Source organism: Adiantum capillus-veneris, chromosome 16 (assembly GCF_014529385.1).
Source record: "Adiantum capillus-veneris isolate H3 chromosome 16, ASM1452938v2, whole genome shotgun sequence".
NCBI lineage: Eukaryota > Viridiplantae > Streptophyta > Polypodiopsida > Polypodiales > Pteridaceae > Adiantum > Adiantum capillus-veneris.
The window spans coordinates 131,370,162-131,397,752 of NC_140946.1; the positions used below are offsets into that span (position 1 = coordinate 131,370,162).

At 45.4% G+C, this 27,591-nt stretch overlaps 1 protein-coding gene across 1 annotated transcript in view; it reads left to right on the forward strand.

Annotated features, from left to right (window-relative positions):
* LOC147439882 (uncharacterized) overlaps positions 1-17,788 on the forward strand; it is a 53,349-nt gene extending 35,561 nt beyond the window's left edge. The window contains exon 2 of the mRNA XM_086485603.1: positions 16,724-17,788. Within this exon, the coding sequence (XP_086341729.1) occupies positions 16,724-17,366 (643 nt within the window). The 3' untranslated portion in view covers positions 17,367-17,788. The remainder of the gene's footprint in view (positions 1-16,723) is intronic.
* Positions 17,789-27,591: the final 9,803 nt, after the last annotated feature.

A 27,591-nucleotide genomic window follows, 5' to 3' on the forward strand; every position in this document is an offset into this window, starting at 1 on the left:
GGCAAGAAAGTTCCTCCCATACTGCATACAAAGGACAAGATATTTGAAGCAGATAAGTATGTTCAAGACATGGATGAAATGTACAAGAAGGTCAAAGTGGCCTTAGAAAGGACTCAGGCAAAGCAAAAGAAAGCAGCTGATCGTCACCGTCGTGAAGTGGTATATTCACTTGGTGATTGGGTGCTTTTACGCTTTGAAAAGGCAAGGTTAAGGAAGATGAAGGGCAAGGAAAGACTGTTTCCAAAGCTCAGCATGCGTTACTATGGGCCTTTTCAAGTATGCGACATAATCAGTGATGTTGCATATAGGGTGAAATTGCTTGACAGTTGGAAGATTCACAATGCATTTCATGTGAGTCTTCTCAGACCCTATGTGGGTGATGTGCCAGAAGATATGCCAGCTGAAGATCTGTCGGAAGTCGAGGAACTTGACGAGATCTTGGTCCCTGAACAGATTTTGGCACACAAAGAAAGGAAAGTGAAAGGCAAGGTTGCTAGGCGTTACTTGGTAAAGTTCAGAAACTATCCACCAATGGATGCTAAGTGGATGGAAGAAGGTGAACTTGCAGAGTCACCAACTGTGTTATCACTTTACCTGGAAGCCTTCGATTTGCAACCTACCTTGACCCCTTGAGTTTCAAAGCTACATGGATTGTCAGTGTGACAATGGCTTCTGAAACAAATGATGTACATGGTATTTAAAGTGAGCTCAAATCAAATACCTGTTACATGAATGTTAGAGCTGTACAGATTGTCAGTTTGGCAATTGCTCTTATGGAATGTCCAAAAGTTGGTTAGTGCTATAGAAGTGAGTGTTTCTTGTCAGTTTGTCAAGGATACAGTGATTGCTTCTATTGAAGAGTACATGTGTAACTGCATTCTTAAACTATCGGTTTGGGTATGCTCGAAAGTGTTACGGGATCCAACGTGTACTATAAGACAGTGGCAAAATGTGCAGCTACCATTTTGTCATTGGAAAGTTAGTGACTCAAAGCAATGGCAGAGTACGAAGCTACCACTATGTCATTGGGACAGGGTTCACACGCAAGCAATACATGAGTCGACGAGGTGTTGAATACACCAGGGTTGACAATGAGCATGTATGTGTCGTACATGTGTCAACAGGTGTTGAATACATCAGTGTTGACTAGGAGCATGAACGACATAGATGCAAACGAGGACGTTTGAGATTTCAAGAGGGGGGTATGTCACCAGCGTGTGACTACTATCTATCCTTTTTGTTGATTTCTTTCTTATTATCTATTTACTTTCACTTTTTGGAAACACCCCTCGGGAAATCTAACTGCCCTGCATTGCATAGCTAGTGTGGAACTGTCCAGAGGGAGTCCAGGCCTGAGGGCAAGAGAGCACTAAGGTTGGACAAGGACTATGGTTAGCCAAGTGGGGTCATTGACTAGCCAAAGTGGAATCCTTTGCTACAGAGGCTACATTTCAGTTCTGGATGTGGCCGCAGTGTACAAAGAGGGTCGGATGACCTAGAAAGATACAATGGCAGCATCTCCTAAAATTTAGGGAATTGCTATTTTGGGACCTGAAAATGTCTTCGCGTCATTACGTGCAGTTTGACATGGGGATCATTTTGTTACTCTGTGGCCAAGTCAACAGAGGCTGCAGGTGAGATATTTTTAGACCCGAGGGTCTAAAGCGGGAAAATGCACAAATGAGTGACACTTGGCACTCTGAGGCCAGTTTACTACCTATAGAGAAGGCAAAAACGTGATTTATAGCTGGGAGGCTCATTTTGCAAGTCTTTGTCACAGGTTAAGAGCTATGGAGTGCTTGCTTTCCCTCTTATGCACAGTGCGGTGCCAGGAGTGATGCCCTGCACGCTACGCACTGCCCTCTCTCTCCCCTTTTGCAGTATGTTATGCCCCTCTAGTGGGCTTTTCATTTGACCAATGTACAGTTGTGTGGGTTCATGCGCGATTGCCGAGGCAAGAGCCTCTTGCACAGGTACTGGATTAGCTAGCGGCTAATCCCCCCGCAGGTACAGGTGAATTCGGAGAGCTTTCACGCCAGAAATCTCGTCCGATTCAAAGGGCAAGTAGCCCTACAAGTGCGGGAGCTCGAGGACTTGCTACGGATGCGACCGGCACGCGAAACGGAGCCCGAAACAGTGAATTACAGCCTGCTGTGTATTTTTGCAGGTTTAGGGTTTTGGCCCTAAACGGACCCTAATACCCCCAGGAGGTTCGGGGACGCAAGGGGACCGTTGTACAGGTGATCTGGCGCGTTTTCAGGGCTGAAAACAGAGAATTCAGCGTGCTGCAGATTCTCGCCAGGTTTTGCAAAGTGCCCGTATGCGTCGGGAAAGTCAGTCAATGCGTGGGAATACTGACTGTGAAGGGTTCTAGTACAGTTATGTTGCCGAAATCAGGCTAGAACAGTGGAAATTCAGCCGAGTTTGTGCGGGGCAGCTTGTAGGGAACCACAGCGTTTATTCCCTCTTTTGAACAATAAAGAAATACCGAAAGGGGCGCCTAAGTTAGGGGCCAATCTGGTGTCGGTCTACTCATACAGGTGCAATCTAGCAGCCTGTATCCCTCTCCCCTTTGTTGTGTCTTGAAAGTACAGGTAAAATAGACGACTAATAATGGGTGAAAGCTAAATCAAGGTTTGAAGTAAAGTCTACCGCCCTTTTTGGATTGAACAGGCCGGTTTCAATCAGTATGCCACAGATACAGATTTTGCAGATATTTTCACACGGATACGGGATGGGGAGATAGTAGCTGGATAATCCCTTCGGGAAGGCTACTTGATGAAAAAGACTATGTTGTGCGTTACACAGCCGTTGAGGGAAAAGGTTATGACTGAATGCCATTGTCCACCTTTTACGGGTCACCGCGGCATTGCTACCACCATGAAAGGGGTAGAGAGATATTTCTTTTGGCCGAGACTCAAGAAAGATGTGGAAGAGTTTGTGCGCAGTTGCTTGGTATGCCAGAAGGTCAAGTTTAACAGGCATAAAGCACAGGGATTGTTACAGCCTTTACCCATACCCACGCGCCCCTGGGAAAGTATAGCGATGGATTTCATTTTTGATCTCCCGAGAACACAGAGTGGTCACGATGGTATCTGGATTGTTATTGACAGATCTAGCAAACAGGCTCATTTCATTCCAGTGAAGAAAACAGTCAAGCCGGATCACTTAGCGAGACTGTTTGTGGCCCAGATTTTCAGATTACATGGCATGCCTGAGACAATTGTTTCCGACAGAGACCCCAGATTTACGAGTTTGTTTTGGAAGGCAATTTGGGAGAACATTGGCACGCGGTTGCAGTTCTCGTCATTGTTCCACCCGCAGACTGATGGGCAATCCGAGATTGCCAATTCAGTTGTTCTAGATTTATTGAAGTCTTATATCTCAGATCAGAAGACTCAATGGGAAAGATATTTACCTTTGGTGGAATTTGCCTACAATAACACGATACACTCGTCGACGGGGAAGGCGCCATTTGAGATTGTTGAAGGTGCTGCAAAGGTTCCACCCTTCCTGAGCACGAAAGATAAGATCTTTGAAGCGGATGAATATACGCGAGATCTGGATACGGCTTTTGCCAAGGTTCGCGAGACTTTGCAGAAGTCTCAAGAACGACAGAAAAAGGCAACGGATCGCCATCGTCGCGACATGAAATTGAAGGAGGATGATTGGGTGCTCTTACGTTTTGAGAAGGCGCACGCCTACGAAAGAACAAGGGAAAGGAGAGGCTTTTTCCAAAGCTTAGTATGCGATACTACGGCCCTTTCCAGATTACTGAAAAGATTAATGAAGTCTCCTTCCGATTGAAACTGCCAGATACTTGGAGGATTCACAATGCATTTCATGTGAATCTCTTGAAACCTTTTAAAGGTGATGTGCCTGATGATGGGGAGCCTGATGAGCAACCCGAAGTGGAAGAAAACGAGATCCTTGTTCCTGAACAGATTTTGGCACATAAGGATACGAAGAATAAGGGTAAAGTCCGAAGGCGGTTCTTGGTTAAGTTCAAGAATTATCCTGCACTTGATGCGAAGTGGATGGAGGAGGAGGACCTAGCAGATACTCCTCAGATTGTGAAACTTTACCTCGATGCTTTTGGTTTAGCATAGTCTACTCCAAATGGAACCCAGAATTCAGCTTGGCCGAAGATCTGGTGCAGTGGGATGCACAAGAGGGGAGTTACTCCACTTCTTTGTCAACAGATGCCTCGATTTTGATACTAAAGTCATTGATGTCTCTTTGAGCTTCAGGGATACTGAGAGCTGACAGTATTCTGCTGGATGACTTTATGAAATGGAATTCTTGATTATGATACTGATTTGTTCTTGACTTCTCGTGAGTGCAAGAACTCATAGACGAAATGACTGCAGCATTTTGGTCTGATTGATGTTGAATAGACATGGTTGCAATAGGGGTTAGTCAATCGGACACCGATGAGGTCCTGATTGGACCTAGATGTGATTGCTAGCTACATTGCCGATAAATCATGGTCTAAGATCCGAATGAATGTTGAATGTCATGTGATGTCTTGTGATGTCTGGTGATGTCCTGTGATGTCGTGTGATGTGACTGTCGATTTTGTACATGTGCTAGATGTGTGTTCCTAGTACGTAGGTAACTAACAGTCAGTGTCTGCTAAGACGGTTTATGGCTTTTGTCGGTTTTGCAGGCGTAATCGCGGTCGATTACAATGCTTTCAAGAGGGGGGTATGTCACAAAGTGATGACGTGGCGGACAGCAGAAACCCTAATTTCTGCCAGAAACCCTAAAGTTCTTGCAAACCCTAAAAACTGCCAGAAACCCTAATTCGCAGCAAACCCTAATTTCTGGAAACCCTAAATGCTGGCTGAAACCCTAATTTCTGGCGCCAGTGCCACGTGGCAGGGTTGTACGGATTTTCCGGAAATTGCGCCACAATTTGCGCTGGCAGCTTTTGGGCGTTGCTTTTTGCATAAAAGAGACAGAACTTGCTTTTTTTTAATAAAAAAAAAGAGACTCTCTCTAAGAGAGAGAACTGATGCTTTGATTTTTAAAGCTTTTGGGGCTCTGCCTTTGGGCATCCCTTGTAACCTTCAAATTAGTGGTGAGGGCCTCACTTCTCAGAGCATCTAGACGGAGAGTCTGAGAGTGAAACGCTAACCGCTCTCTTGTACTTTGATGATTGATTAATACAAAAAGAAATACCGAAAGGGGCGCCAGTCTTTGGGACCAATATCTCTAGGCACGGAACTCCGCCGGGCCAGTGCAAATCTATTGTGATCTGTGAATTGTTTTGAAGTGGTTATTTGGTGCCGTCGCGGTTGATTCTTGACTTGGAGTGTCCAAGTTTGTTACACTGTCTTTGGTCATGCTCATATTCTCATGTAGTGTGGCTAGCAGTTTGCTTTTTACTTAGCAGAGCTGGTGTTCAGCATGGATTTCTCACTTGGGGATCTGTCTCATGGTTGATGCCGATGCCTGGACCGCATCTTTTCTACAAGGGCTCAGACACAGATCCAGCTCTTATGCTTACCTCGACTGGTTATCGGCGAGGGACTTTGGCTATGTTACCACAGATTGCTTGGCAGGGGGATCCTCAGACACGTGATGAAGTTTTTTCAGTCATCACTAGCATTACACTATGGAATGTTTGGAGAGCTCGTTGTCTTCACATTCTCAGTGCGGCTCCAGAGCTCCTTCAGGATACCCTCACTGCCATTTGGCTGGACATCATTCACACCCTGATTTGGCAGTGGGATTCTTCCTCAGGTACATCTCGAGCAGCCGAGGCTCGTCGGTTTGCCTTCCTTCGGCGTTGGGCCTGATCTCCACTCTTCTTCACACTTACAGGTGGCCAGATTACATGGCATTATGTCCCCCCTCGGTGGTTTCTCCTCCACTCATCACACAGACCACCATGAGATTGTTCTAGTCGAGTTGTCACTATAGTGGCTCTCACCCTTACATTCAACTTGTACACCCCACGTGATAGGCTATTTTGGCATCCGCTGGGGATTATATTGTACTCAGTAATATACAGCCCTGATTTTTCCCAAAAAAAAAAAAGAGAGAGAGAGAGAGAGAGAGAGAGAGAGAGAGAGAGAGAGAGAGAGAGAGAGAGAGATGAAATGAAATGAAATGTAATATTAACGTCTTCAAAAGGCCAAAATGACCTATGAGACCAAACGGTTACATGTGGTGAATCTAATACTAGGTATGGGTACAAAAAGTACAAAGAATTGAAAAGAAAATAGTGGGTAGGGGTGGGGTGAAAACTGATACAAAGGGAATACAAAGGGGTGAGTTGATACAATGGAGCTCTCTAACAGTAGAGGCATCATGTACATATACATCGGTATCCAAAACGCTATAGAGGTTAATGTCCTCCAAGGTAAGCACTTTGTCGGCTCCTATGTCGCGTTGGTATGGTATGGATCCTTTGTCGCAATCTGCGTCAATGTCGAGAGGGCCCCCTCATTCGTGGGCGACGGGACTGCCCCAACTCTTATCGCCATAGTTACCAGGAACGGGAAACCGGAACGGGAACGCGGAAAAAATGCCATTCCCTGTTACGAGTACTCACGTTTGAAACACGGAACAGGGATTCGGAACGGGAACTTGGAATCGGAACGGGGAACGGAGACCTGAAAACGGCCATTCCCTGTTACTATGCTTATCGCACGATCAAGCTGTATGCCTCTAGTGCTGCTATGTTGTGGGGGCTGCTCGAACTCCTCTGTTTGTGGCTGAAAGAAATCTGTAATCTACCGCTATCGTTGGATCTCTCATTGTCCCCCTCTTCGATCCTGGTATCTCATAACTCTAGAAAGTGGTACAAAACCCTCTCTGAATAGACAGTGAAAGCGGCCTCGTATCTCATAGTACATTGGGCAGTGACATATGTAATGTAGCTCTGTCTCAGGCTCTATCTGGCACAATTGACAAATCTTGGACTGAGCGGGTACTAATCTAAATCTGCCTGTCTCGATCTCTAGCTGATGTGAGGATGTGCGTATCTGACCAATAGCACATCGTATCCCGTAGGATAGATGAATATCCATGTATCCTCGTCTGATCACAAAACCATCCTCCGTAAGCTGGAGAAGATGCTCTCTATAGAAATCCATCTTCGTACCCAACTCATGTGTAGGCTGTATCCATGTCCTCTTCGCATCCAACTAAATCTCTGCCTTGATGAGGGAGATGGAGGGTGCATCCAGAGAGTACTGAAATGGGGGCAGCCGATCTATACTAAAGCCATGTAACTGAAACCAAGATGCCACTCTGCATACCAACATGATCTATCTCCCTGCAACGCGAGCTGTTGTGAAGACTCTAGTGCTAATCGAGCATATCTGTCTCTAGGGAGAGCCCAGGTGCTATGCATAAATGAAACTGATCAAGTGAGTGCCTCCCCTACCAATGGAGGAGCAGCGAGCTCCGCCCTAACAATGTCATGTGGTATTGAGGCCTTGGCCCTAATCATCCGAGACACCAAGGGCCTCTCCATACATCTCCATCCATCAGTACTGCCAGCTCTGCTATGATGATCAACTGAGGGGCCCCATATCTCCACTCCGTACTGCATGGCCAAAGTGACCAAAGTGTCAAAGAGCCAAAGCTTTGTCCGAGGTTTCTGGAACTAAACCTGCGCACATATCCTCTCCCTCTCAAGTCTCCCCAATGCTGCATAGGCTCTGGTCAATCTCGTATCTGTTGCATGCCTCAGGGAAAATACTGGACCACTGAAAACCGCCCCAAGATAAGTATATGTATCTGCGTACTGCACATTCTCTCGACCATACGTAAAAGTGGGGGCAAACCTCCTTACCCACTGCGCCGTATTGTTAAACACCATTACCTTGGTCTTACCAAGGTTCACAGACAATCCACTGTCCTGTGCAAATACGTGCAATGCATCCAAATGATGTTGCATCCCCTTTGGAGAGTCTGAGATCAGCACAATATCATCAGCATATAATAGCAATGGAATTCATGTCCCTTCAAGCTGAGCACCTCTATCACCCTCTGTCTGTACATAATCTGAAAACTCATCTACATATATCCCAAAGAGAGTTGGAGATAGGGGACAACCCTGCTTCACCCCACTTCACCATGTCGGACATGCCTTGAGTAGTGCGGACCCGCCCTACCACTGTCCTATATAAAGCTAAGATCCCCCAAATCAGCTCTGTGGGCACCCCCATGTTTTGCAATCTGCGAGTCTGGCTCGTGGCATTGTATCAAAGGCTTTGCGGAAATCCACAAAGCTATAATAAATACTCCTGCCATGGTGTCTACCCTCCTCAATAATGGCTCTGAGTGTCAAAATTTGGTCAAGAGTGGAGAAACCTCTCCTGAACCCTGCCTGTCCTGTTGCCCGTATGCCCTCTCTCTCTGCCCATCCACTCAACTCATGCTCAAGAATTGATGCATATAGCCTAGCCACCCATGAGCACCTCTCTCTGTAATACGATCCTCGTCTCTCTACACTCCTCATCATACCAACTATTCTGAAAAATGCTCCCGGATCGTCTGCGTGTAGGCTGGCTGTGGGGATATGTCTCTGATGGAGCGTCTCTGTCAGAATCTGAGAGAGAGAGAGAGAAATGAAATGTTATATTAACGTCTTCAAAAGGCCATAATGACCTATGAGACCCGAAAGTTACAAAGTGGTGGATCTGATACAAAGTCAGAGTAACAAAATAACCTAACAACAGTACAAAACAAAGATATATACTATGGGGTCCTAAGTTGATCGATGTGAACCAAGCAAAAGACCAAGCAAAAAATGGGCGGCTTGTTGGGATAGCTGAATCACAAGAGATCTAGCATCGGTCGTTGGCGAATCTCATCAATTTCCTCCATGGTTAGTAGTCTGACCGGACGTTGTGCATGCCTGGCCAGTGTGCTCCGAATTTTCTGTCGTAGCCTCCGTCAATGTTGTGTAGTTCTTCGCAGTCACGCGGGCGCCTGGATTTCCCTAGTTCAATCGCTCGATCAATCAGTGTGCCTTTGGTATGAGACGAGGGCGAGCTCTGCTGTGGGAGTGGCTCTTGCGGCTGTCCCATGTCTGCTCTGAAGAAGTCTGTGATCCGTCTTTGAGACTGTCTAGCCTCGCCATTCATCAGGCTATCTCTGTGTCTGCGCAGCTCGAGCAAGAACAAACCCAGACATCTCTAATCTTCGTATCCCATGACTCTTGAGAGTGGTCCAAAACCTTCTCTGAACAAGCAATGGAAGCGGCCTCGTATCTCGTAGTAGACGGGGTAGCGACATGTATAGTGTAGCTCTGTCTCAGGTTCCATGTTACACAACGGGCATGTCCTGTCCTCTGTTGGTACTCCGCTGTATCTCCCCGTCTCAATCCGCAACTGGTGAGAAGATGTGCGTAACTGGCCAATAGCACATCGTATCCCATGAGACAAGTGGGTATCCATGTATCTGGGTCTCGCCACAAAACCATCTTCCGTAAGCTGGAGAAGGTGGTCTTTGTAAAAAGCCATCTTCGTGCCCAATTCTTGTGCTGGTTGTATCCATGTCCTTCTGGTGTCTAGCTGGGTCAGGTCTTGGCGTATGAGCTTGGTGATCTCTGACTGTGTAAGGGTGAGAGATGGTGCATCCAATGAGTAATGGAATGGTGGCAGCCGGTCTATGCTGAACCCATGTGCCTGAAACCATGATGTCATCTCCCCATACCAGCATGTCGTATCTCCTTGTATGGCTAACTGTCGAGAGGCTTCAAGTGCTATGCGAGCATATCTGTCTCTAGGAAGTGTCCATGTGCGGTTTATAAAGGAGACTGATCTGGTGAGCGCCTCCACCACAAGTGGGGGGGGGGGGGGACCGCTAGCTCTGCTCGGATAATGGCCCGTGGTACTGATGCCTTGGCTCTAATGAGCCGCGAGATCATAGAGACGAGAGGTTTCTCCATGTTCCCCCATCCGTCTGAGCGACCCGTCCTCCCGTGGTGATCCAGTGAAGGTCCCCATATCTTGGTTCCATAGAGCAATGCTGAAGCCACCAAGGTGTCAAAGAGCCAGAGCTTCGTCCGGGGCTCCTGAAACTGAACCTGCGACGAACACATCCTCTCCAATCTACCCAATGCTGCGTGGGCTCTAGTAAGTCTGGATTCTGCTGCTCTTCTGAGCGAGAATGTAGGTCCGCTAAAAACCACTCCAAGGTAAGTGTAAGCGTCTGTGTACTCCACAGTCTCCTGGCCGTATGTGAGTGTAGGTGCTGACCTCCTGATCCACTGTGGGGTGGTATTAAACACCATAACCTTAGTTTTACCCAGGTTGACAGACAAACCACTTTCGTGGGCAAACGTATGCAGAGCATCCAATTGACGTTGCATTCCCTCTGGGGATTCGGAGATCAACACTATGTCATCAGCTAATAACAAAAGTGGAATCCATGTCCCTGCCAACTGAGCACCTTTATCCCCATCGCTGTCAATGTAGTCAGAAATCTCATCCACATACATACCGAAAAGAGTGGGAGAGAGCGGGCAGCCCTGCTTCACCCCAATAGTGGAGTGAACCGGTGTAGAAAGTCCCTCCGGGGTGTGTATATGCCCTACTACTGATGTGTACAATGCCATGATCCCCCAAATGAGTTGTGGGTACTCCCATTTCCTGTAATCTGCGCATCAGTCTAGCTCTGGGTACCGTGTCGAAAGCTTTGCGGAAGTCCACAAAGCTACAATAGATCCGTCTCCCATGAGATCTGCCTTCCTCGATGATGGCCCTGAGTGTTAGGATATGGTCAAAAGTAGAGAAGCCTCTCCTGAATCCTGCCTGCCCAGTTGCACGCATTCCTTCCCTCTCTGCCCATCTTCTCAGCTGTTGCTCAAGAATGGATGCATACAACCGTGCCAGTGTGTGCCCAATCATAATAGTGCGATAATTCCCAGGCTCCATGGGGTCTCCTGATTTGAAGATAGGTACGATTGTAGATAGGCTCCAAGTGTCCGGTAGGCCCTCACACATGGCACGGTTAAACATAACTGCTAGAAGCTCTGCTAGTAGGTCTTTGGCATGCATGAAATGCTCAGCTACTAGGCCCTCATGATTATATGCTCTCCCAGTCTTCATCCTGTCAATGGCTTTCTTCACCATCTCAGCAGTGAAAAAGACACATGTATGTGGGCATGGGTCGGGGGGGTTGGGGAGGGGCGGCTGTCCAAGTACTGTGTACAGAGATAATGCGTACTGACCCCAGGTCTCTGTGGAGGAAATAGCGGGGGGGGGGGGGGGGGGGACTGCTCATGAATGAGCCGCCACGCCTCACGCGAGTCTTGACTCAAGAATCGCTGATATAGATCTTGCTCGAGTCTAGCCAAAAAAGCCCTCTTCTTCCGCCGTATCAAGCGTCGGAAGTCCATCTGTGACTGTCTGTGAGTGACGTCCCCCAACAGCACCTCCCTCTGAAGTCTGGCTCTAGTCTGGCGGCACTCCTCATTGTACCAGCTGTTCTGAGGCATGCTTCCAAATCGGCGGCTCTGCTCAGGCTGGGTGTGTGGGTATGCTTCAGCTGCTGCCTCATGTAATGTCTGTGTCAGTATAGTAGTTAGCTCCTCCAGAGGTCACCCTGAGTGCTTAGTGCATAGGCGTCTGTAGATTCCGTCCATGTATACAGAGTCCGTCTCCCTTGTGAATGTGTAGCGAGTAGGGACTGCTACTCGTGGCCTGTGTGCTGCACTGAAATGGAAGGAGATGGTCATTGACACCAGAGCATGATCCACCGCCACCCCGATCGATCTGGGCCCAACTGTGAGATCCTCGATACTAGAGATGAGATTCGGTTGTGCCATGACATAGTCCACCGTGCTGGCTCCATGTCTGTGTGGGAAGCATGTAAAGCCTCTCGCAGCAGGAAATCTCTGTAGGCCGTTCAAGATGGCCAATCCATGTGCAGTGCCCATGTCTACTAGGTGTCGCCCATACTCAGTATATTCCATATCGTGTGATAGTCTGGAAAGGCCCGTCTCTGCCACATCTATCTCTCTTAGCATCTCCTCTGAAGTATCATAAAACACTGCCTGGTGATGGGCAGTCCTAGCATTGAAGTCCCCGAGGATGATAATGTCACCGTCCCTAGAGAACTCCCATATGTCATCATCCAAAATAGAGAAAGGGGACTGTCCTTCGGGTGGTGCATACACTGATGTACTCGGGGGAAAGTAACAAATAGCTAGATAGAGGTATCTGCCTGTCTTTGCTTTCAGTCTCACCCACATGTACCTAGCCTGCTCGTCCGTGCGGGCTATATGTATCAATGGCTGCAGGTCCTCTCTAAATAACACTGCCACTCCTCCCGAGCCCCGCCCTCTGTGCTCTGAGCGTGTCTCCTGTCTGTAGGCTGTCTCCCACCTATATCCACTGATGTGAGGCATGGATTGCTCAGGGGCCTGGTGTGCTCAGAGTAGAAGATGATGTCTCTTCCAGTAAAGCTATCCTCAAAAGCACCCACATCAAGACGCATAGATCCATTGCAGTTCCAGGCAGCTACTTTGAGTGTGGTCGCATAAGTCTCGCACCGTCATGTGGAGTGTCGCTCAAGTATTACCACTTTTCCGTCTCGGTAAAAAGCAATCTTGCCTTTTCCCTTGCCGCTCTAATCTCCGGCATTACTTCCTGCATATGAGCGATCTGCGAGAGGGTGAGATCGTCCCCAAGAAAGATGCCAGTCTCTTTAAGAGTTGGTCTTTTCTTCAAGAATGACTTCTTTGCTTCCATGGAGGGAAAACGGAGGATGAGTGCTCTTTCTTTTGAGGTTTCTCCACTGCCTCCATTTTTCTTTATGTTGCCCACTCTCCATGCCCTTGTGTGTGTCGGCTCATGAATCCCCATCAAGGCTGTGAGTTCTTTTACTTCTTCGTCCACATTGCCTTTGTCTTTAAGACCGCAAATTCTCACATGTAAAGCGCGCACCCTTCTCCTCTGCTCCTTCTCTAGTGTCTGGTTAATGATGTTGTTGGGTGTGGACGTGTGGGCGTTATCTCCTTGTCTTTTCCTTTTTTGGCCACCTTGATCCATTTCTCGGCTTCGTCTGCCTTCTGTTGGGTTTTGGTAAGAACATCCACCCAAGAAGTCGTCATTTCTTTGTGCCGTTCTTCTGCCTCTTTGATGGCCCGTACTTGTTCCTTGATTGTGTTGATTTCTTCAATTACTGAGGGTTTTAGTTCGCCCTCTTCCAGTGTGTTTCTTGATCGGGCTTCGGCGAGTTCTTTCTTGAGTGACTTGATCTCTTCCTCTTGGGTCGTCACTCGGTCTTCCAGCGTGCTTATCTTACTCTCTTGGATCAACACACGTCCTTCGAGAATGTTTATTGTGCCCCAGAGATTGCGGTTCATCTTGTTGATGGTCTCCGTTTGCATTTTCGAATGGCATCCTCTAGGGGGTCGGCTTTTTCGTTCGTCTTCCTCATGTTTGATCGCCGTCCGCAAGGGGGTTAGATGCGCGTGTGCACCCACTCTAGTAGCGGCCGCGGCACTGGATGTATGTGTGCACCCACACTCGCGGCGATCGCGACGAGCGGTGGAGCGCGAGGTGGTGTGGCCCGGTGCCCTCAATATGTTCAGCTGTGTGTGTGCGCGCGCGCGTGCCTCGAAAACAAAAGTGAAGGAGAGGGGGGTAGAAATGAAATGAAATGTTATACTAAAGTCCTCAAAAGGCCATAATGACCTATGGGGCCCGAAAGTTAAAAAGTGGTGGGGGCGGGGGCAGGGTCAAAAAAAAAAAAGAAAAAAGAAAAAAAAAAAGACGTCCTACGGGCAGAGGATGGATGTCCTATGCATGAAAGAAAAAAGGGGGGGAGGTGTGGGGGGGGGGGGGGGGGGAAGACATGCTACACGTAGGAAAGGGGGGGGAGACATGCTACGCGTAGAGGCTGGGGGGCAGCGTGCAGCGCGCGAGCAGGGCAGGGCGGCGGGGGTGCAGGACGACGGGCGCGCGGGGCAGAGGCGGGGGTGTAAGGTGGCGGGCGCGAGGGCAGAGGCGGGGGGGCCGGGCGCAAGCCAGGCAGCAGCACAGCGCGGCAGCGAGCAGCACAGAGAGAGGCTCAGCGGCGCGCGGGGCTGCAGGCAGGGGCAGGTGCGGGGGGCAGAGAGAGAGAGAGAGAGAGAGAGAGAGAGAGAGAGAGAGAGAGAGAGAGACTCTAAACAAGTAAGGATTCCCTAAAGCGTTACAGCTTCCCATTTGCTATATATTGGCACCGTGCATCCCTACGGTGGAGTGTCTATACCATTTTACGAGAGCCCTATGCGTCTAAGTAGCTCCTAAACTTGGCACCTACCTCTTGAATGCTCAAGTAGCCTCTAGTGAGAAATAGCCCCAGGAAGCTCTTCAAAGGATGGTGAAAGTCGAATCTGAGGTGCAAATTGGCCAGGTCTTTAGATCTTTGTAAAATACCAAAGTACGCTTATAATTATCGATCAAGATGCACGCTCGCTATGAGCCTTTGATCCAGCAATAATCGGTTGGTGAAGTTGCTTCTGCCGTTCATGAATACAAGCCAGACAATGCGGACTTCCTCGTGGTCCAGATTCTCTTGACAGTGACCTGCTTGCATGGCCATCGTAGAAGTTGACAATTTGCTATTAGTGTCTTCTTCTCAACTACCTTGGCTTTGCCACTATGGTACATCATATTCTGCTGTGGAGGGCAAACTGTGTGACATGAGAGCACTCGAGATCTGCATATTGGCAGGCCATGGTGCGGTCCAGGCTGTTTATGAGCTGGCCGCCCACAAAGATGGCGGGTAGGGAGTGTGGGCGGGACTGCTGGTTGGTGCCATGCAGCAGCTGCTTGGCCAGCAATGCAAGTTCCATGTCAGTGTTGTCACTATCTTGTTCCAACTCCATGTCCATGCTCGGATTCGTGCCCAGCCACCTTCACTCACGTTTTGTTGGCTTGACAATGCTTTTGGCAGTGGGAAACAATAGTACGCTCGTATTCCTTGGTGGGCAGCAGGTTTCTGGAGAGCTCTGCGAGGGCTTGGCAGCACTATACGAGCGCTCCACACACAAATGGACACACATGATCAACATAGACATTATTTCCTTCAACAGGCGAATGAAGGAATAGATCACCCAATGGTGGAGCTCTAGCATCCTCACAACCTCATACCAATCTCTCTCTCAAACCTCAGGCCTGGAATCATCGTCCAATCTCTAGGTTGCCCCCTTGGACACAATTGGGTCAACATTCAGGTAGGTGCTTATGCACCTACTCAGTACATAGTTTTTGTAAAAATGCTGATTTTAAATGATACTGTGGTATTGGAGAGTTGAACTTAAGTGTATCTCTATGTGTTGCTACGCTACCCTTGCAATACTCGCAACATCTCTGACTCTCACTCCTTGCATTTTTAAAATAGGCTTCTAGGGGTGCAAGAGTTTCATCCAACTCGTGGAAGAAACCTAGCCTGCTTCATTATATGCCTTGTATTTTCTTACTCTTGCTGTCTTGATGTACCTTTCATCAAATCAGTTGTAAAGATAGGGCTTATTTGATCTCTACTTTCATACATACTTGGGATCATGAGGCCAAGGCAAATGACGTACGCCTCTCTCTGTCTCTCTCTCTCTCTCTCTCTCTTTTCACGCACGCAACTGGCCGTCTTCTCTTCAAGGCACATCGTTTACATGAGGTTGTAGCAAAGACAAAAATTGGGGATGAAAATAGGTTAAATTTCCACCTAGTGGAGTATGCCACTTGATTATGATGCATAAGATCAACATCACAAACATAATGTAGTTGATGGTGATTAATGCAAATATAGATAAACATGTTTTTTTAATGTTTCTTTGAGCAAACTAAGAGTATACATCGATCATGTTTGCTATATGGTGCTTTTATTGTGAATATTTTTAGTAATTTTCTCTATTTTGAGGGACCTCTTTGTAATTGAAGAAAGGGTTAGTCTTTGTCTGACATGACTTTATCAAAGATTTGAATGAAATGAGTACGTATATGGAGCATGATCACATTCTCCCTTCCACCCACATAGTGTCCGTCTCCACAATCTGTGCTCTCTCAATCCACACTATCCCTCTCTCTTGTTCTTTCTCTTTCTCTCCTTTTTAGACATAACGACTCATCTCTCAAGCATATAATGATGAGCACTCTTATAGAATCACTCAATTGTAATATTCATCTCTTTCTCTCACTATACCCTTTTGAGCTTTGTGTGTGTGTGCGTGTTTACCTTTCCTTGCATGGCTTTATGTTTGGGGGAAAGTTGCTCGGTTTTTACCTTGCTCGGAAATATTCGCTCGCCATTTGGTAAGACTCCTAAAGCTCTGATATCTCTGTAGCCGGCAAGCCACTGGTGAGGTGGTGAATCAACAGCATATACACGCTTGAAACTTGAAAAACTGTTGACTCTTGAACTTAAGAGAGACATGGAGTTCGACTACCATGACTCTATACCCTGCACTTGTGTTTAATGGCGAATCTGGGCTTATCCTGGATTCATCTAGGTGTATATCTTTTAACACACATTTCTCTATCTAATCATTCTGAGAAAAAAATTATCTCATCAACAGAAAATAACAATCAATAACACAATCCACCAACATGAACGCAAGGTTACAGGAAAGATGCCTGATCTTGTTAATTCTCTTACTCTGCTGCACCTGACATTTACCTTATTTTTGGAGTTTATTGTATACATTTTATTAGCAAAGTTTTCAAGGTTCATTTGTGCTCCTATTGATTGTCAATAATTTTTGTTGCAGGACGCAGGGCTTTTTGGCTTTATTTACAGGTGACACTGGAGAAATTCGTTCTGAAGTGCGGGAGCAGATTGATAGCAAAGTGGCTGAATGGAGGGAAGAGGGCAAAGCTGAGATTATACCTGGAGTGCTGTTTATAGATGAAGTGCATATGCTAGACATTGAGTGCTTCTCTTTTCTGAATCGTGCTCTTGAGAATGAAATGGCACCTATTCTGGTCGTTGCTACAAATAGGGGCATCACAAGGATTCGTGGAACAAACTACAGGGGCCCTCACGGGATGCCTATTGATCTTTTAGACAGGCTGCTTATAATATCCACACAACCCTACACTGAGGATGAAATTCGTCAAATTTTGGAAATTAGGTGCGAAGAGGAGGATGTTGAAATGTCAGAAGATGCAAAGTTGCTTCTGACAAAGATAGGGCACGAAACGTCACTCCGCTATGCCATTCACTTGATCACGGCTGCTGCACTAGCATGCCAGAAGCGGAAAGGCAAGGAGGTAGATATACAAGATGTGAGCAGGGTTTATGAGCTTTTCATGGATGTGAAAAGGTCGACTCAATTCTTGATGGATTATCAGGATCAGTTTATGTTCAATGAAATTCCAGAAGCCAATGGTAGTGCAGCCATGGCAGAATGATGGGCTAAGGCAAAGACCATTCAGGTCCACTTGTGTGAAAGGTTGTGGGCAACGAGTAATTGATCGTTTTACGACTGCCTAGTTTTTGTAGCTCTCCAAAGTGCTTCAGATGCATGGTTTGAGGAGCAAGAGATGAGGTTCAGATCAATTTTCTGGTCACGGGATGGACTCAGCTGTATTCTGGTGTCAATTTACGTGAAACCCTTCTGATACTCGTATCACCGACAAACTGTGTGACATACTGGAGATGTAATGAGCTTAGATCAGTGACTTGTTTATGGGTTTTCTCTTTTGAGATGCTGCCTTGCATTCTCAATGGAAAGTTGGGACACACAAGTTCAGAGCCCTGTGACATAAAAAAGAACAGTTGCTTTCCTTGTAACGCTACGTTAGTGGGTAAGAGTTAGTTTATGCAGTGACTACATCTTCCTTGTACTTCTGTTTTCAAGCTACATAGTAAACTTCAAAAACGGTTCTGTTTGTGCTATTATAGAAACTTGCTGTGAAAGCAATTTGGGAGGAGGGGCGGGGGGCGCATATAAAAGGAGGCCAAGCTACCACAAATGTATGAGAATACGCTGTTGAATGCATATAGACCATGTGCGGGTCTCTGATAAGTTCCAATGTTATGGATCCTGTCTGCAATTGCTTGATGGGAAGTCATACCCCCCATGGTTGTCTAGTGATGCTGCTCAATTATGTAGCCCTCTCTTAGGTAGCGCCTGCAAAAGCAACGGAGGCCAAGGGAGATTCTCATTGTGCATCATGATGCCGCTAAAAAAACAGTTGTCGTATTAGGGATTCTAATGATGGGGACCAAATAGTGTGCTTCCGCATTGAAGATTATGCTTTGACAGATGATACAGAGAGATTGCTGCATTGGTTGTCACATCTTCCACCAAGGTAAAACAAAACTTTGTAAGAACTCGAGGAGTCTTCACCTTAATGGAAGGCATCTATTAAGGCCCAAGCATATCCCCAATTATATTGGTAAGGCGTATAGTCGAGAGCTCGCTAGTCCCCAAAGAAAATAATTTGTGGGGAGTTTCGAAAGGAGCGGGCCCACTTTTCCCCCACTTGGATTCTCCCGTTTCGAAATATGTTAGGTTAACTTGAAAGCTCTGCATAGATAGGACACAAGCCTTTTCATGAATTGTCAATCAAATACATGGATTATGTGTTGATTTAGCACAATAGTTCAACTTCACATGCCCGTCACGACCTTAATTAACTTCAAGCGAATCAATTCGGTCATGAAAGACTTTGATTTCTTTCTGGTCTTCTAGTAAGAGTGGCAAAGCTCTTTCTTCTTTCAAAGGAGCTGGATTCCCGACCAGCTTGAGACCGTAAGCTTTACCTTCTCCTCTTGATTGCTGTCTTAACAATCAAATATATTTCAAGCTTGAACAAGGACCTCAAATGTTTTGGTTTTTGCCCTCCATGATTTGCAGTAAGTTTTATTACAATGGATTATTCTCCCTTTCATTTGAAATTTGACTAATGCAAAAATCTACTATTCTGAAATTCTTGTATACACAAATACTCGAGAGAGAGAGTACAAAATTCTGATCAAGATTTACTTGAGGGGCTAAAAATTTAGCCTGGGTCCTGATGCTCCCACACAAATGCTTAGCCACTAGGAACACTTGGTCGTAGCCTTGTTGGAAATGCTCCCTACCATTGATTCGTTCTATGCTAGGGTGATTTTAGTTCACACCAATCACTTGGTGTCTTACTTGAGGATTTTCTATAGATGCAATGCACACTATGCTAAATCAGCCTTCGTCAGGAATAGTAAACATGGAATTTTACGAGTGGTGGTTTCTTGTACTACATACGATGTTGATCCAAAATGCTATGGTTCTCGGCTGATGCTCCAACGCCCTCCATTTGTCGTGTCGGTGTTGAATCTCCACCTATCGGCGATGCGCTCAGGAATCTAGTCTCTCAAGAGACCCCCGGTGAGAGCGAAAAACATACTCCCACTGCAAGACTGCACATTTGTCGGAGTGTGCGGAGCTCCAACGCACTCCACTTGTCATGTCGGTGTCGAATCTCCACCTCTTCGCGATGCGCTCAGGAATATGGTCTTTCAAGAGACGCTGGTGAGGGCGAAAAACATACTCGCACTGCAAGACTCCACATTGTCGGAGTGTGCCAATGGTAGGCTAGGAAAGGTCGCTAACGCTGAGGATGCCGAGGGAGGTCGATCCGGAGAGAGAATATCTGTCTCTCTCTACTTACGAGTGCCAGGTACAATAAGGCCGGAGTCGAAGCCGAAGGATGTGAGAGAGGTAGCCAGGCAGAGCCGCCGATGTCGAGGTGTGGCCTTCCTTTGTCGAAGCTGCAATCCGAAGGCGATGATACGAAGATGTCGATGTCTGGCTTCCCATGCCGAAGCCATCGATGCGAAGCCGAGAGACTCTCTCTCGCTCCAATCTGATGCCTAAAATGCCGGTGCAAAGCTCTCACACACAAAAATCTCCATTTGCTGATATTCAGCCTACTACTACTACTGGCGCTACTTCAAAAAAAATTCAATAATTTTGAGATTCCCCCCAGAAAAAAAACCAAACAGCTTAGTCTTCCTTCTCGAGCGCTTCCCAGCCTCGCTTGATTCTCTGCCATCGACTACTAGCAGCCCTCGTTACCATTGTCGCGCCCTCCGCTCCACTGTCCGTACATGCATGCTTGCTACTCTGCCCGTTGGGGATCCTTGCCGCCATCTTGTTCGCTACCTTCCTATGCCCATGTTATTGCCTCCACCTGCTCCCCCATCGCTACTCGGTGCATGCCTCTGCAAAAGTGTTGGATCTGCTTGTAGTCCCTGCTCTATGCCATAAATGGTCATACGTTGCTGTGTTGCTGCCAGAATCTGGATCAACCCTCTGTGCATCCCTTGCCTCTTCCAGGCCCAACTCCACGTCGTCACAGGAAGCACTGCATGCAAACTGAGAGAGAGAGAGAGAAGCCAGCTGGGCCGGCCACAACAATAGAAAGAGAGAGAAAGAACGGCTCCCCCTTCCTCCGCGGCTCCAACCACGAAAGAGAGAGAGAGAGAGAGAGAGAGAGAGAGGGAGAATCTGTCCAAGATTCTCTTCATTTTCTTTTTTGAAATGTGTTCAACATACTCAGCCAAGGAGTGCATGCGTGCGTGTGTCCACTCTTGCTTGATTCTGGAGACGCTACCGCATTGCCACATTAAAGAGACTAGTCTAGCCAGCGCCCTTCGGCCGCGCCTCTGTGTGTGTGTGTGTGTGTGTGTGTGCGCGCGCGAGCGCGCAAGCCGGGAGGTGCAGGCCCACACTGACCGGATCATTGTCCTGCTTTGACACTTGGTCGGGGGAGGGGCCCGGGATCCCTTCCCCCATTATTATTACGAGTACGGCTAGCCGCCTTCGGTGGCCTCTCTCTCTCTCTCTCTCTCTCTCTTTCTCTCTCTTTCGCTCCCCCTCTTTATCGCGTGCTTCTCTCCCTTTTGGCTTATAGCCTTCAGCTCGCAGATAATGACACGTGTAAAGGGTTGTCCTCTCCGCCATATTATGTTAGTAGAAGTATAGATAAGATATAGATTCCAACGATGCCATTCTTCCCCATTCCACGCTACCCTTGTTCCACTCTACCCTTGCAAAGCTTTTAAAAGTCCAGCGCTATCTTCAATTGTGCTGCCGCGTGACTTGCTTGCTTCACTCAAACTCCAGCTATAGCAGGCCACACTGCTTGTTGCAAGCCTTGATTTACCGCTCCTTTTGCAGATCCCGATTTTCCTTGGCCCGTTTTTTGGATGACCAGTGCTGCTCTGCAATTTTTGTTGCTCGATTTGTTGCAACTTGCTTGAGCTTGTTAGTTTCCACATTCAAGGCTTCCAAGCTAGTTCTTCGTTTGGGTGGGAGGTTTCTGCATTGATATATGCGTATTGGAGTTCTTTTGAGAGAGATATCTTTGTTGGGATTGGACATACTGCTTGCATGTGAGTGTTTTTTACTCATGTGCCTTGAGATACAGAGTGGGATGCGGGCTTTTGTTGCATCTATTGTTAGAACAACCTCTTTCACCTGAAAATGTGATGTGTCAATAACCCATGTAAAGAACCTCTTACAATCCATGTGTAATGCATAGCCACTTTTGTTGTGCATAAGCAATCACATATATGTCTTATGTGTCAAAATATTTCTCCTTTGTATATGCCTATATCAAAACATATTATGCCGAATAAGTCCAAATCTATTTTACAACCATATTCTATTGTACTATGTGTCCAATCAAGCCCTAAGCTAACCCTACTTTAATCATCCTTATGCCATGAATGACACACTAATAAATCACCAAAACTAACAATTGGTATCAGTGCTATTACCTAGATTAGTATCTTCTAATCTAATTACCTCTAATTATCCATTGCAATTGCTAAGTTAACACCCCTTTGCAATGCATATTAATCATGGTGTTAATCACATCGTTAATTTTCTTCTTTTCAAGTCCTTTGGTAATTGGATATGTGCTATGAGTGCCACTACCCATATTAATTGATTAGAAAGAGAATTTAACGTTTTTTTATATTTGCATCGTGATTGATGCATTAGAAGTATCAATAATTAAATCAGTTTTTCTTTGTTTTGGTCGTATTTTTGACTTAAGTCTATTGGAAATATGAAAGCCCATTTTGATTGCTCAAGCATGCATGCTAATAACACTATTCATGCTTTAATTTTGAGCCTCCAAGGTTTGATTAAATCCATCCTTTGTCAAATTTGTCCATTATTAGCCATTACTATTTATCTTGATAAATTGTGCGTGTGTGAGAGCCTTTGTGTGTGGGACCCTACTCTTATTAAAGAGAAGGATAGTTGGTGGGTTCATTCAATAAAAAACAAGAAGGTATGCACGCAGCGCTATTGTTTTTTATGGTAGCTTGCACTCTACAAAAGCCAAGACGCGCCTTGTCAACACGTCATCACTATCAACAAGTATGGCTATTGCCCCACAACTTACTATTGCATGCTACTAGGAAGTACCACTCCCGAGTTTTTGACGAGTGATGATAAATTTTGAGCGCTTTTGGCCATTAAAAATTTTCAGATCAGTAGAATCAATGACTTTTGCTAGTGCCGCATGGACACTAGCGCTCAAAATTTAAATGCGCAGGTTTTTGACTAATGATCTGTACACAAACCTACCAAAAGCAACCACAAGCTATCAAGTGCCAAATTTCTCCAACTCTTGGAATAAATGGAATCACCTATGGAATGCATGCGATGGCAAGCAACTCCAAAAATCAGTATGCTTCAACAAGGAGGCTACTTGGCCATGCAGCCCTACCAACCCACAATCATCCATGTTGCACGTAGACCATCAAAACCCCACATTCTCTTGCTACCATGTCAACTGCCATCATCCATAGGCTTTGCCTACTATAGTCGGGCCGCCAGGCCGCCACTTTCTAATGCCAAGGTGAGGCGTTGAGCTATCAAAGTCGGCGATGTGGAAGCGTAGAGACCAAGGAGAGTAAGCATGAGAGAGAGAGAGAGAGAGAGAGAGAGAGAGAGAGAGAGAGAGAGAGAGAGAGAGAGTCTCCTTAACCAATAAACCTTGACAAGGAATAACTGATACACTATACAATGGGGACAGTGGGTTGCCCATCTAAGTAAATTGCCCTACCTAGACTTTGACAAATAAGTAAAATAAATACCTAAAAGCCAAAATAAATAATGGGATCACACTGGGCAGTTCACTTGGGATGCCATAACTTTAACACCCTCTCTGTAGCTCATAGGGGACATAAATGGTGAGACCAAGTCGATGAAGAAGCTACCATGGACACCTCAACAACAACATACTATTGGACCCTCAACTTTGTACCTTAGAACAATGCCATCTTGAGCATTTGTTGCCTTTTAGAAAATTGAACTGTAGATCACACAACATCGAAGAATCCTTATTTGTGAACTGTGAACACATCATGTCCAAAATAATCCAAGACAATGAACTTTGGAACACATCCTATCCGTAATCTAGGCAACAACAATAAATTGATGCACTCATCCATAGTATTTTAGATTCGTCTGATTGGTTCCCTGCCGTATGCATGTGCTTTGAACTCCAACCCACGGGTTCAAACACCGATAACTTGAACTCCAACACAATGGTTCAAATTATTTATAGGGAGCATTGCTTGCCCCTCTCTGCCACTCACAAGCCTCTCTCTGGTTGAAGCTAGTGGCAGCAACTGCTTCATGACTAGAAATCGGGTGTCGTGGCCACTATGGTCATGACTCGCCACCACATGTGCCATGCCGACCTCCTCTATCAAATATTTATCACCGTTATCTCTGTCCATCTTGCCTTTGCCATTGTTTCTTTGTGAGTTTTTGCTTTATCAATTCATCACCATTATCTCTGTCCAGCTTGCCTTTGCCATTGTTTCTTTGTGAGTTTTTGCTTTATCAATTCATCACCATTATCTCTGTCCAGCTTGCCTTTGCCATTGTTTCTTTGTGAATTTTCACTTTTTCTTTTGGCTTCGAACTCCCGAGACAAACAAAGCATCATATCACATTTGTAGCAATAATTATCGTACCTCGTGGGTATCAAGGCAACTAAATGAGTACTGGTACTAATGTCCTTGTCAAGCTTTCCTTTGCCTTTGTCCTCTAGCAACTCGTGCATTTGATTTTGGCTTCACAATCTTGAGCCAAACAAATAGACGGTTTCCTTGAGAACTTCTCCCATGCATAGGGAGCTAATTGGGAACTGGTTGATCTTCTATCCATAGTCTTTTTGTTGGTTTTGGTCGTTGATGTTGCTGGTGCTCGAGCAAGAGGGGCCTTGTTGAAGTTGCAAGATCTACACTTAAGACCTTCTCGCACTCAAAAAGCTACCCAGAGCTATGAACATTTTGCTCACATCACTTGATGACAATTTTGTGAATTATCTTGATGATTGCAAAATTGCACACGAGGCATGGAACAACTTAGAACAACATTTTGGTGCTATTTCCAAAATTGCATTAAAAATGCAACTCTATGGGTTGCTTATGAAGCCCGGAGAAAATGTATCATCTCTTGTTAGTAGATTCAAAAGTGTTTGCATGCAGTTAACAGACATAAAATGCCCAATAGATAATGAAGACAAAATTCCTCTGCTTCTCAAAGCTAAGCCTGATGCGGATTTTGGGCAAATTGCCACAATGCTTAAAGAGAAAGACTTGTGCTTCAATTTCTCAAGCATGTTATCATCCATGGTACCTTTCTCTGCAAAATGAGTGTATATACATAGGGCATGCTCATAGCTTCCAAATGAGTCGACCTGTGCTCTCTTTGGAGCTCAATTGAGCACATTACACTTGGGCTCAGTGCTACAAGAAGTTCATAATATATAGTGAATGGCTCCCTAGACAAGCAAACAGCTTTGGAAAAATGGTCTAAGTAAAGCATCCTATTTTGGCACCGTGGGTCGCGAGGTCAATTTGTGCGTCTATGTTTAGAGCCATGGGTGGACTTCAAAGTAGATACAATCCAATTCATTAACACGGGCGGGTCTGTTGTTGGCGGTGTTCATGCATCATCACTACATCTACTTTTGGTTTTGAAGTATACTCCGATTAAGGGCGCCTTCACCTGGTCATTGTTTTGAAGTATACCCCTATTAAGGGTTCCTTCACCCGGTCTCTATTGCAAGCCAGTCTCGCCCAAGCAAGTGTTCCCATGGACCTACATATATAGTTTTGTAAAACTCCTAATGAAGCACACTTTTGTATAGCCTCTAAATCTGCAAAAAGAAATCCCCTTCCTTTTGTGCACATAAAGTACTAAACTCTTGTAAGCCCTAATTCAAGGGAGTGTTTGAGCCTTAAAGCATTACCATGAGCTTTGTGACAAGGTACTTCACAGGAAGTGAAGAGTGGCTTCACAAAACTCTTTCATTTTTGTAAATTCCGTTGTAGAATAGTGCACAAGTTGTACGGAGATTAGACACTATCTTATAGCAAAGAGGTAAGACCTTCCCTAGAGAACACATTGGGATACACTATGGGCAAGGAAGCACTCACCGTTTTGATGGCCAAGGGTTCCATACCTGGAAAATCAAAACAAAGGGGTATTTAATGAAGAAGCAATTGTGGTCCACAGGCAATCAATTAGGGGAGAGAGAGAGAATCAAAACCAGGCGGTCTTAAGTACAATTCATAGCACGAGATGAGAAAGAATTAGGAATTCTTCTCACAACTGTAGGAGAGAATTACATCCACTACTTAGACAAATGCACTACTTCACATGATACATGGATCACACTTGAGAGACACTTTTGAGCCATAGCCAAACACACCAAAATTTCTCTCAAAATGCAGCTCTATTGTCTCACCATGGAACCAATAGAAGATCTCCTTTCTTTTGTTAATAGAATGAAGAGCATTTGCACCCATTTGGCATACATAAAGTGCATGATGGAAAGCGAAGACCAAGTAGACATTCTACTCAAAGCTATACCTGATGTAGACTACAATCAAATTATTGCCGTACTTAAAGAAAAGGATGTCATCAACTCGCTCCAAGAGAACGAGAAGAAGATTTGAGATACAAAGACTTCAAGAGGAGATTTTGTTGCTACATCATCAAGTAACTCAACAAAAGAAGAAGTGCAAACACTACAATCAAACCAACCACACGTTCGACAAATGTTACAAAAGCAATCCTTTTATGAATTTTGGTAAAAATAAGCATGGGTCTAATTGGTGTTTGTATAAAGATAAACAAAAAAGATAAAGATAAAGTCAAACATAACTGAAGAATCTGGTGATGAAGAAAATGGAGCAGTGTGCTACGTGGATGTACTCTGAGACACTTTCTAGTTCAATTATCAACCCAATTTGTGCTTACTCTCTTTGTGCATCGAGTTTCCTACTTGTGTTTGGTTGGTTGCATATGATGCTATTACCATCATCACGAATGCAAGCCTAATCTATCCCCCTTAAACTATGTACTTCAAATATATTGTTGTTAGTATTGCCTCTACCCAAAAATCTTGAGTTTGATTTTCCATAGAAAGCATGGATATGACTTGCTCCTAAATAGTTCAATTCATTCTTCTGCAACTCCATTCTATTTAGGTGTGTAAAGAGTAGTAAGCTACCTCTTAATTCCTCTCTTGCTACAAAAATTCTTAAACTCCTTAAAGACATACTATCCACTATTACCAGTCTCAAAATTTTGGTATTCTTACTATGTTGATTTTTTAACCAATGCTTAGAGAATACTTAATCCTTATGATGCAAAGGATAAACCCATACCTTCCTAGTGGAATCATCTATGAAAGTCACAAAATAGCTAGCTCCTCCTAAGTACTTGATCAACTGCAAACGGTCTAGTGGTTGCAAATGCTATGAACAAGCTCTAGTGGCTGCAAATGCTTCCTATTTAATGGCGATGAGGCGTTCCTAGTTTTTAAAACCATAGATGCTATGCTCACACATAGAAAAGTTGGAATAACTTGACACAAGAAAGTAACCAAAACGTGCTAAGGTTTTCATTCCCTTTTAGCCTAGCCAACTATGCCACAACTTAGTACACGGTACCTCGGCTATGGATATACAATATAGTTTTAGACACAAGACAAACAAAGAGTAAAGTGTTCCATGTTTTTGATCTCTTAGAATAATTAGATTCCCCTTCTTGGTCGTCCATGAACCATTCCCAAAGGTGGTCGTGTAGCACAAGTTGTCAAGCAGACCAAAACTCTTTGCTAACTTGGGAATATGTCTAACATTTTTTAGTATGAATTCTGTGCCATTATGCAAAACTAGCTTGATGTCTCCAACACCATGTATCTCAAGCTCATCGACATTACCAAGCTCATTTTACTATGAGTATGTACATAAGTAGAGAACCATTCTCTATGAGGTATCACATGGAAACTGGCTCCACAATCTATGACCCAATTATGCTAAAATCTAGCATCTTGTGTGACAAAGCACCTAAACAAAGCGCTTTTTGTTTCACGTGTGGGACTCTATTTTGGTTGTATCTCCTAGACTGCTATAAATCAAGTCCAACCCTTTGAACCAAAGATTAAACACATCATTTTGAGCATTTTCTCTCTTATGTGCTACACAAAAAATTATGCACAAGTAAAGAGCTATGGTCAAAATACAGTTTGCTACCCACTGCACTTATTCAATATTTACTTGGTGAGCCAAAGCTCTTTTTTCCAAACAAGGCCAAGGAATTGAGCC